The sequence below is a fragment of the Grammomys surdaster genome, unplaced genomic scaffold (genome assembly GCF_004785775.1).
Source record: "Grammomys surdaster isolate TR1022 unplaced genomic scaffold, NIH_TR_1.0 97, whole genome shotgun sequence".
Lineage (NCBI taxonomy): Eukaryota > Metazoa > Chordata > Mammalia > Rodentia > Muridae > Grammomys > Grammomys surdaster.
In genome coordinates, this window is record NW_021604576.1 from 5,133 (window position 1) to 16,337 (window position 11,205).

General features: G+C 39.6%; 1 protein-coding gene across 1 annotated transcript; it reads right to left on the bottom strand.

Annotated features, from left to right (window-relative positions):
* Positions 1-236: 236 nt before the first annotated feature.
* Positions 237-7,902, bottom strand: Fam92a (family with sequence similarity 92 member A; the record flags this gene model as incomplete). The annotated part of the gene is made up of 6 exons (XM_028779913.1): positions 7,586-7,902; positions 6,874-7,108; positions 4,865-4,933; positions 4,143-4,244; positions 1,878-1,883; positions 237-341 (listed from the first exon to the last, which is right to left on the bottom strand). Coding segments are annotated over exons 1-6 (750 nt in total), but the record flags the coding sequence as incomplete, so codon positions are not given.
* Positions 7,903-11,205: the final 3,303 nt, after the last annotated feature.

Here is an 11,205-nt window from a genome sequence, read left to right on the forward strand (position 1 = left end):
TCCTGTTATCAGACAAGATTTGCAATAGAGGTATTGGGACAACCCAGTCACAAAACTTTCAACCTATAATTTGCCCTGCCTATAAGATGTGCAGGGGTAAAGATAGAGCAGAAATTTAGGGAAAGGCCAACCAACCATGGTCTGGCTTGAGATCTACACCATGAGAGGGAGTCCACCCCAGACACGGTTAATGATATTAAGTAAGGTTAGAGAACATTCTGTATTAAGCTAATTACCTTTATGTCCTTTATTTTCTGCTTTTCAAAATTGTCAATAGTTTCCTCCAAATGACGACTTGTGCGGGTAGCATCAATTGTGGCTCTCTGTAATTCAGTTTCTGCCTAAAAAAGTGAATGCCCCAACAAAAGAAAAATTCATAAGAATCCATGTAGATAAATCTTTTGGTGAAAGTTACCATTTTACTGTTGGCTTTCTGGCCTAAAAGTGTAACTGTTCAAATTTACCTTTTACCACATACAACAAAAGCACTATATTAGATAGTATGTACAACACAGAGCTTTAAGTCTGTTAAGAGACATTTAATCTCAAACAATAGTCCTTTCTTTAAAACTATTTCTCCTGTTGCCCGTGGATGTACTGTGAAACTACTTTCTGTTTTCTACTGCTTCCCTCCACTTCAATCTGTGCTGTTTATCTCACTGTCCTTTTCCCTCAAAGAAAAGACTTGTAATTGGTTACTATTTTCAGTGCTCTCACATTGTATTTATCTGTGATACAGATTATCTGACACGACTTCTTTATATATTAAATGAAATAAAATAGATCTTCGTGAAGGACTAAGAGTACACATTAAGAAGACCCACAGCTATAGTGATTCCCACTGCAGAGAATCCAAGTTTTTATTATTACAACATGTAAGTGCTTGAGGCTAGGGAGACTCAAGTGTTTACTTTTAAGAGTTCCCCAAATGAATGATATATAATTTTAAGTTTTTGAGGCAGGGTCTCCTTATAGAGCCAGTGCTGTCCTAGAATTTTCTTATACAGGCTGATTGTGAACTCATGACTCTGCCTCTTGACTGCTTATTACAGGCGTGTGTCACCATATCTGCATGTCTATATCTGTATGTATACAGTTTTGGAATATATATAACATGTGTATGCTGGCTGTAAGCTTACTATCTGGTGGAAGAAAACTTTGAACTTCTGATCTTCCTTCTACCTTCCAAGTGATGGGATTATAGGCATGGAGTATCACGCTCAGGTTACCAGATTCTTACAAGCTGACAGCATTGCATTGTTTCATTTAGTTTATGCTCTCTTCCCTCCACCCCCCCCCTCTCTCTCTATATATATATATATGCATATATGCAAATAACTAATATATTAAATGGCAAGTTCTAATGTTTTGCATACTATCTAGCTCTGTGCTAACAATTATCACAGCTACTATCTAAATATTGCTATTTACTTGTGGATTAAAGACTTTTTTTTTTTAAAAAAAAAAGCTGTTTTCTTCTAATACTCTAGTTTATATTAAGAATTTAGCACATACAGCAGGAACAGTACTGTTAAGTGCAGAAAATTACAATTTAATTATGTTATTTCTTTTTAAGCATCTTTTCCTTTAGGACAATAGTTGCTAGCAGACATCAAATGTTATCTTAAGCGGTACCAACAATTAAAAAACATACCTCAATTTTATGATTAAATTATTCCTAATAAAGTTTTGTTCCTTATATTAAAATTATATTTGTTCTAAAGTCATATCATTTAACATGAACTTGTCATCAAAGTTTTGAGATATAATACTGTGACATTTAGTTATTGCTTCCTTTTAAAAGAATCTGTAAGCTGAAACAAGTAAACGGGTTTACTCTCAGGATCCATTTCTTGACACACCAATTTATTGCCCACCTGTGACTGAAAATTTTCATAAAGGAAAAAATACATTTCAAAGATAATTGAACACTATAAAGTCAAGTCATATACCTTTATAGAATTGCTCTTATAGTTAGTGTAGTACATAAGGTTAAGATACTAAGAGCTTAAAGGTAGATCAACTTGTATCTGTGTTTGTTTGTATTTACCATATAAAGCATAGTTTTAAAAAAGAAAGACTTTAAACTTAATCCTAACTGGTATTAAAAGCTATTTAAAAACATTTCTGGGCATTTTTTAAAACAGAAAATTCAAATGTAGAGTGCACTTGAAGTTTTGTTCTGAAACGTTCTGAAACTGGCTGTCAGTTACTTGATATCTGATTTTTTTTTTTTTCCTGAGACTACTTGGAGTGACTCCTAATGATCACAGTATGTGATATACAGCTTTCATGACTTTTATTTTGTATCTTGCTTTGTCCTTCTCATCTCCTTATGTTTTAGTTTAAGAACTGCAAATCTCTTTAGGATTGGTTAACCTAAAAAAGCACAGGAAGCAGAACAGCTGGGGTCTCGTATCCTAGATTCTGACGACTTCTATCCTAGCAAAGAAAATATACATGTCTGATCATTATTATATTCACTGAAAATTGCTCAAAATTCTACAGCAAACCAGTCTCGAGTAGGAAATGTTAAGATACAATTCCGTGAGCAAGTAAGTAGCAGTATAACCAGTTAGCCAAGACTCTCAAAGATGGTAAAGGTGGAAGCCACATTGATGCGTTCAAGCTGTGTTACAACCATTCAGAAGTCAGCCTGTACCTTGGGGTGGGCAGTAGATCCTAGGATTATTTTCATCAAAAGAAGGTATTCCAGTTCATGTATACATCGAACCTAGTTGTGTTGTAAGGGTCTGTCTTCACATCTGGTAAAAATACTCTGACGCTCTTTACTATTTTTATTTTTATATTTAATACATTTACATGTAAAGTGTGGTTTATGCTCTAGTTTAGGTTATCAGAATGCTTAGTAGGTATTATCTAGTGAGAACAATTGACCTGTAACAGTAACTTGTGTTTTTCCCACCTTGTTTGAGGTGTGCCATAAGGACTGCTCCTTCCTCTACAGCAGTGTTAACAAAACATTGTAAGTCAGAAAAGTTTGACTCAGCAGTATATTCATTTCTGTGTTAAAGAGCAATATGAAACTTGTGATTCAATCCACTATGCAGGATTTCAGATGTTATACTTTACCTGCCTTCATAGATTCTTTACCCCAAGAACAAAACAAATTTTGATTATTGACTTAATTCTTAAACACTGGTGACTCCCTAGTCTGACAGTTCTCTAGTTGTTGGCATGAATTTGTAGTATTCTCTGGTTTGTCCAGCTTGCTTAACAGACTGTGGTTTGAAATCCTAAGCTCCAATAAATGTCCAATACATATTCTGCACCAGTCCAACTTAACTGCCTCTTTGGTTTTTTTTTTTCCTTTTTTAAAATAGGTTTTAAAATATGTACCTTTGGTCCAAAGGAAGATGGACCAGGTAATTGGTGCAGCCCCAAACCACTGTGCAAGGGACTCCCTTTAGGAATGAAGGCGTTCTTCAACCTCCAATGCCCCAAAAGAGCCACTCCTTATTGGTGTTGGGCTGGGCTGGGCAGAACCAACCGTGAGCAGGAGGGGATCACAGGTAAGCTAGAATGGGGAAGAGTGGCAGAGAGCTGATAGCGCTTTCTACACAGCTGCTAGCACTGCAAGTGCTTGTATGAAATACATTCTAGTTCAGGAAGGAATTGTTTTCTAGAAGCTCCTTTTATAACAAACATTCCTTTATTTACCATGTGTCTTGCTATGAGCTTAATTATACTGAAATCTCCTGAAGGTTTGACTAAAAGGTATTATTGTGAACTCATCTATTTCTTTCTTTTTCTTTTTTTTTTTTTTTTTTGGATGAAGGACATTGTGGGAACATTTTCCCCTTCCTTAAAAGTACTGCAGGTACTAATACTGTACTGAGATATCAGCATTTACTTTTTAACTTACCCAGAAAACATCAACATTTCTGATTGGACTGGGGAGTAGTCAATCATGAAAAGCAAAGAGGATTGGGTTGGGAGGTGGGATGGCTTTACAGCTGCCTAGTTTCTCTTGTGAGGATTCCTAAATGGGGTTCTTTTTGCCACCAACATGAAAATTCCCAACTTAGAACTACAGATGTATAATTTCCGTATACATTTACTTTTGTTCTGAATACCCTACAAAATCTTTTTTTTTTTTAACACCAAAATCCAAAGGATACAATTACATGTCGATCAGACGGGTTTCGCTGGCGTGTCCTTTCTAACTGAGATAGCTGTTTGGCTTCTCGACTCCTTGCTGTTAACGTTGCTTTCAGATCATCCTGTAAAAATAATCATTTTTCTTAATAAAAGTTTCTAACTTAAGAAATAAAACATTCTATCTTAAGAATGGAAGAATATTTGTTTGATCCTGGCACTGTGAGCACAGGAGTTATGAATACTGTAGAGGGGTGTGTGTGTCTGTGTGTATACACATGAGAGCTTGTGCATTCATTGATATTTTTTCAAGATAAGACACAATATGAATGGAAAATGAGCCATATTATAATATTGGTTCTGGTGATGCTTACATGAGCATGTGTATAAAACCAAACACTGAAAAGTAAGAATTTTATTTTGTGTAAATTTTACTCCAAGTTGATTTCAAAAGCAGTTTGTCAGATTTTAAAAATATAAGTCACCACCTTTAAAACAAAAATATATAAACATATTCATCACATATTTTAAATGTTTCCACAATATGATTTTTTTATTGCTATATAGAATATTAGTATACTTAGCAAGCTTGTTAAAAATGCTTCACTAATTTTAAAGTTCTAAGAAAATCTTTTTCAAAGTATATAGAAAGAATAATTGTATGTTACTTTGTATTTGTTATGAAAAAGACAAAACCTCATACCTTTGTCATAATACCAAGTGGATAAAAAATGGACTGACTTACTCGTTTCATCTTTACAATGGTCCCATAAGCTTTCAAAGGTTCAACTACTTTGGCTTCAAGTCTTTCAACCTATTGAAAATTATATAAAATATAACTGAAAAGAAACATAGAAATACCAAAATTTAAATCCTGAAATAAAGATCTATACTGTTTAATCTGAAATAAATACTGTACAGATTAATAGTTTTGAAATTTTAAGTTACAGTACAGGTACAGCCTTCAGGAGGTTTAAGGCAGTACAGCCACCATTTTTCTATGTTCCCATACTGTCAGATATTACAGCTACTGACTCCTAATTCATATAGTTCAACTGTCCAGAAAAATTAAAGCTGAAAAATACAGTGTTATTAGGAAAATTTAAAGGAACACAACCCTCAAAAGCAAACAGCTTAGGAATTATTGTATTAGCTGGATTGTTTTAAGCAGCCACTTATGATTTATCAAAGCCCAGAGAACAAGATAAATGGGCTTAGTGTTGCTGATCTGCCAACTGTACAGCTGATCTCTTTTTATCTAGAATTAAACAGTTTCTCAAACTCATTTACATTTTTGTCACAAAGTAATAGCAATTCTTTTAATAATACTAGTAAAAGGAATTGAAGAAAAACTTTTTATACATATTCAAGAAAATGATGAGGCACTGAACCTTTGTCAGTGTGGGCAAGCAAATGACATCTATTGCTTAAAACAAACATTTTACAGCAAATAAAATGCTTTTTAGAATGATGCATGTTTACCTAATCAATCCATTTCATGTTAATTCTTTAGTTTCTGGAAATGATGTTATATGGATGTTTCATTTTAAAAGAGTTTAGGAAAATGTAAAAAAATAATCATTTAAATATTCAGAATTCTGAAATCAATGTTATGAATATTCAGACCAGTCTAATGTACATCAGCTCTAATAACACACAGTGTGAGGTTTATCCATGTCTGTTCTAACAGTTTCCCTTGTCTTTCCCTTGCCTACCTTTGCCATGTTCATTAGCATCTCCACCATTTGGGAAGCAGGGAAACAGAGCAGAGCAAATGCAAATCAATCCACTTTGCTATTTGATAACTAGCATAAAAATTTCTAGAAAGGGAAAATTATTGGCAAAATAGGACTTTAGGATTATCTGTGAATAAAAACTATTTCTGAAACATTAAATTTCCAGTTACTATGTATAACTGAGTATTGCTTGTTGTAGAAGAAATGTATCCCAAGAACTTAACATTTTTCTTACAGCTATCCCTGAGGGATTAGTACTCAAGTTTTATATGCAAAATGATAAGTTCATAGGTTCTTTCTCTCTTTTAACTTTCAGTAAATGAAAATTTGTTTTAGGCTTTAAACATGAGAAAGATCAATGGGACTTGTTACAAAAGTAAAAAAGCAATAGAATTTCAACATGTCAACTTTTGTAAAGTCAACTGGTATCTAAAAGAAGTCCGTGAAAGTGCTTATGCAATATTAAGAAAGTACTGGTTTTTTAGAAGGATCTCCCAAGCACAAAGCTCTGGTCACTCAAAGCAAACACACAACCAACCTCTCAGCTGTATCACTTGGTTTGCTATTTGTGTTATAAATCATAGCTTTCCGATTGCTCAACTTCCAAACTATGGGAATATCAGCAACATGGAGCCCATTTATTAGTAATTTGTTATCTTGTCATTTTCAGCATTTCCATCTCTAGTCTAGTGCGTTTTAAAAATGCACTTGGCCTACAGAGGCCATACAGATGTTTTCCTTCCCCACGAGGGCTTTGTATGTCATCTTTGCTGAATGCCTGCCTCCTGTTATCCTGTTGGTGAATGCATCCATAAACTCAAGACTTCAAACACACCTGACATTTAGGTTGAAAGCTATCAGGCCATAGAAAGGTTTCGTATAGAGGACCCATAGTGTTACAGACAGGAAAGACGTTTTTCAAGGGTATATCCATCACTGCTCGGTAGGTTACAATGGCAAGTCTACAGTTCCTAAACACTACTTCTTGGGGTTATGACACCAGAACCTCACTTCATACCTCTGCCTGGCGGTAATCTTGAAGTTTGGCAAACTCATCAGCAAAGTCTTTCAGACCCTGCTTTAAATTCGGGGTCTCGGTAGAGGCATACATGTTGATTTCATTCACCAGGAGGTCAGCTTTGTCTCGAAGCCTGGCAGTTTTCCGTACATAAGCAGCAAAGATTTGGCAAAGCTCTCCAAAATGCTTCTCCACATTTGTGACAGCATCCTGCAGTTGTTTTGTTTGAGCATCTCTATAAAAGAGAGAGACAGAACACTTCTTCAAACAGTAAGATGGTGTCCCTTTCATTTTACATGCAAACATTCCAGGGGCATCCTGAAGCTCTGAAGGGCAACATTCCCAACTCTCCCAGAGGCCTGCCCTTCTCTAGGACCTCAAGCAGGGTCTAGGCCTGCCTAGGACCTTGCAGGCCCGGAGAGAGGCCCAGGCCCGGTGGGCCGTGGAGGGATGGCGCTGCCGCGGCCCGGGCACCTGCGGCCTCCCGGGCTCTGTACCGCGGCGGGGCCCGGCCCAGCTCAGGGGGAACGGTCGGCCGGGAGACTTTCTCGGCCTCGCATTCGCCGCAGCCCGGTTGACGGGCTGCAGAGCGCCACGGGGACCGTGCGGCCTTCTCCCGTCCCAGCCCACTTCCAGGCCCTCGGGCCGGCTCCCCTCGCCCACTCGGCCCTCTCCCTCCGTCAGCCTGCACGACGAGGTCCCGGGCGGTTACCGGTCATCCAGATTGCGCCTCAACATCTTGCCTTTCGCGCCACCGGGGACCCGGGACGGGAGCCCAACGAGCGCGGCTCCGGGCCGCCAGGGCGCGCGGGAGCAGGAGATGCCGCCACTTCTACCGGGAGCTGAGAGCGCGCCGTGCGCGCCGCCGCGCCTGCCCGGCGTTTCCGTGGCGACGCGGCGCGCGCCCCGGAGGTCAAGAGCAGGGCAAGGGAGACCAGAGGGCATTGGGCAGAGGCAGCACCAAGCATCCTCCTTCAGCTCCTGCAGCTCTCTAGCCCTCCCGGGCCTCTAGAAGCTAAGGAGGAAAACAGCTCACCAGCAACCGGAAGGGGTCCGGAAAATAAAGGTGAACAGGGTTCAGGCTCTGCTTCTGGATGTGTGGACTTAATGTCATGCATGTCCCTGTGCTTCTCTGTTGAAACTAACTACATGTGGGCTCATGGAAGCTGCCTTTGGAAAAGAACCGGTCTGTAAATTAGATTTCTATTGCTGTGATAAGATTCCGAAAAAAATCGAGTTGGGGAGGAAAGACTTTGTTTGGCTGACATATCACAGTCCTTTGAGGAACTCAAAGCAGGAACCTGGAGTAGGAACTGAAGCAGAGGCCGTGGAGCAACACTGCTTGCTGGCCTATTCAATTAACTTTCTTATATACCCCAGGACCTCTTGCACGGGGGCGATATTGTCTACAGTATCACTGGGCCCTTCCATGTCAATCATCAATCAAGAAAACAGCCTACAGGTCAGTCTGAAAGGAACATTTCCAGAATCTAAGTTCCCTCTTCTTAGGTAATTCTAACTTTGGTCAAATTAACCAAACAGAAACAAACAGCAGAACCAAACAAAACAACATCAGCATCAAATCTCGGCAGCACAACAGTGCTTACTGCTTCATCTTCACTCATCTTTAATTTCATCTCTTCCCCCTGCAGTTAACTGAGTTTCTGCTTGTGAAAAAGATTGTTAAGACACAGTCGAAGTATGGGCCTAAATGAAGGTCTCCAGTTTGAAGAGACACAGATAACCTGGAGCCTTCCATTAACTTCTGACAGGGAGACTTCTCTTCCGAGTGAACTTGGGGTCCAACTTCAAGCTTTGTCTGTTTCTCAAATGCCCATAATCTCTGAGACTAGAGTCCTAACCTAAGGTCAGAACAGTCTTTGCTCATACCCTTTGTGGAGGGATCAAGTCACCCAAACAATCAAACACATAAACACAACCCAGAAATGTGCTACTGTGTCAGGTTTTGTTGTATGAACAAGTTATAAAACCCAGTGGCTTACAAAAATCCACTAGTCAGTTCAGGATTCTGTAAATGGCATAGATGGTTCTTCTTTGATTCTGTTCAGCCGGGTTCTTTCCTGCCTTTCCAGGTGGTGAGTCTGTTAGCTGCATAATCTCACTAAATGCTATGGTGTGGAGCAAATGAGCCCTTTGACTGGGAGGTGGGGAACCAGATGTGTCCAAACCCCAAAAATCTCATTTTAAGACCAGTGGGAGTAAGACTTGCTCCCTCCTTGCTCTGGGCCTGCATGCCATGGTGGCGCGTGTACCCTTGAGACCTCCACCTTCACCACAGTTGAGGTAGTCACATAGCCTCGTGGCCAAATTCCAGGTTTAAGTACCTGGAATTCCTCTTCCTGCAAATGAAGCATTCCCAACCAATAATGTACACTCGCCCTGAAAAAACCCTACCCACTACCCAAGGATTATATATTCCTTATTATTGTCAAATAAAGAGAGCTGTAACTCTGAAAACCATCTTGGAGAAGGCTTATTTTTGCCTGACACTCCAGCCAACAGAGTTCCTAAGAACCAAGAACCCACCTTGCCCAGTGAACCTTTATGCCCTTCATTCTGGCCTGGTGCACAACAGTGCCTGAGTACCCTGAAGGCAGAAGCAGAACCGGCCAGTTTGAATATGGTTTGAATGTGTCCTCCAAGAGTTCATGACTCGGAGGCTTGGTTTACTCCTTAATGTATGGTGGGAGGTGTGGACCTTTAAGAGAAGAGCCTAAGGGGAAAAGGTTGGGCCCATGGAGACTACCACTCTTGGAAGGGATTAAGGCAGTTTTTAAAAAGTCTCTTATTGTTAATTGTCTGGAGAGGTTGACCAAATCCACCATATGAAGTCTTTATCAGAGCAGAGCCACTAACATCATGCCCTTGAATAGCCAGAATCGTGAACCAAATAAACATGTATTTAAATATACTTGCTAGCCTCAAATATTTTTGAAAAATTAATTAATTAATTAATTAATTATGTTTATGTGAATGCATGTGTGCCTCTTGAGTTTATATGCACCATGTATGCACAGGAAGGCCAGAGAGGCATGGGTTTCCCTGGAACTGGAGTTGCAGGCTGTTGCGAGCCACCATGTAGGTTCTGAGAATGAAACTAGATCCTCTACAAGAGCAATAAGCCCTCATAACTTCTGATCCATTGCTTCAGCCCACTAACCTCAGGTACTTTATAACAATAATATAAAGTAGACAGATACAGGTGGCCTAACACGTCATGTAGCAGGGAACCTTGCGGCTGAGGCAACATGCCTTTTATTTTCCACCAGGTCAGCTAGGATTCTTCATATAACTTCTTTCTAAAGTAGCCAGCAAGACATGGCAAGTCCCTACTGTACACATGCCTTTAAAGTGTCTGCCTAATTATCATGGATGCCTCGGCGCTATTGGTTGATGCAAGTTACATGGTCCACACTAAAGTGGCATGCTAATTATCACAGGCCCAGGTGATAAGCATGTGCTTACAACAGAGCTTTGGTTTGACCTCGTTGAAGAACTTCAGTGAAGAGGAGGCATTTAAACTAAGACCCAATGAGAAAGGCTTAATTAGGAGAAAGGGGGATTAAAACTAGGCCAATGAGAGGGACAGCAAATTGTCTCCTTCTTTCCCAAGGCAGCTCTTTTCTCTCTCTAGTATCTGTATGGATGTGGTATCTGTCAATAATAAATTTGATGGCTTATGACTTAGGCAGGAAATAAGAGGTGGGACATCCTGGAGGCAGAAAGGATTCTGAGAGAGTGCAAGGTAGGGAATTTGCCTGAAAGATGTGATGAGATGTATGCATGGTACCTAAGCATAGGAAACAAGCCATGTGGCAGAATGTGGATTATAATAAGTGGGTTAAGTTATGATCCAGTCAGAGGAGAGCCTAGCTATATGGCCAATGTATTTATAAATATATCATGAGTGAGTCTTATTTCTGAGGGCATGGGGTTGAGAGGAAGAAAGACCAAACTTCTATACTGTTTCTGGCACACACACTGAACTTATTTCAGACTGAGTTTTGTACGTGTCATTTCCTATGCCTGGATATTCTTCCTTCTCAGGTCTCCACATGGATGATCCATGTTTTGAATATATAGAATTATGCTTATAAAGCTCCTACAGAGGAGAGCTTTCTCTCCCACATCTCCAAGTTGCTAGGATATCTCCTGTGATGTTTCTCCTTGATGCACGTACTGCTCTCAGACATTAACCTGTTAATGTGCTGTTTTGCTATCTCATGAGAATATGCTCTGTGGAATTAGTTTTCTGTATTGTTCACATTGTAGTGCCAGGGCTAGCCCCCTGCTAGACATTAGTAGGAACTT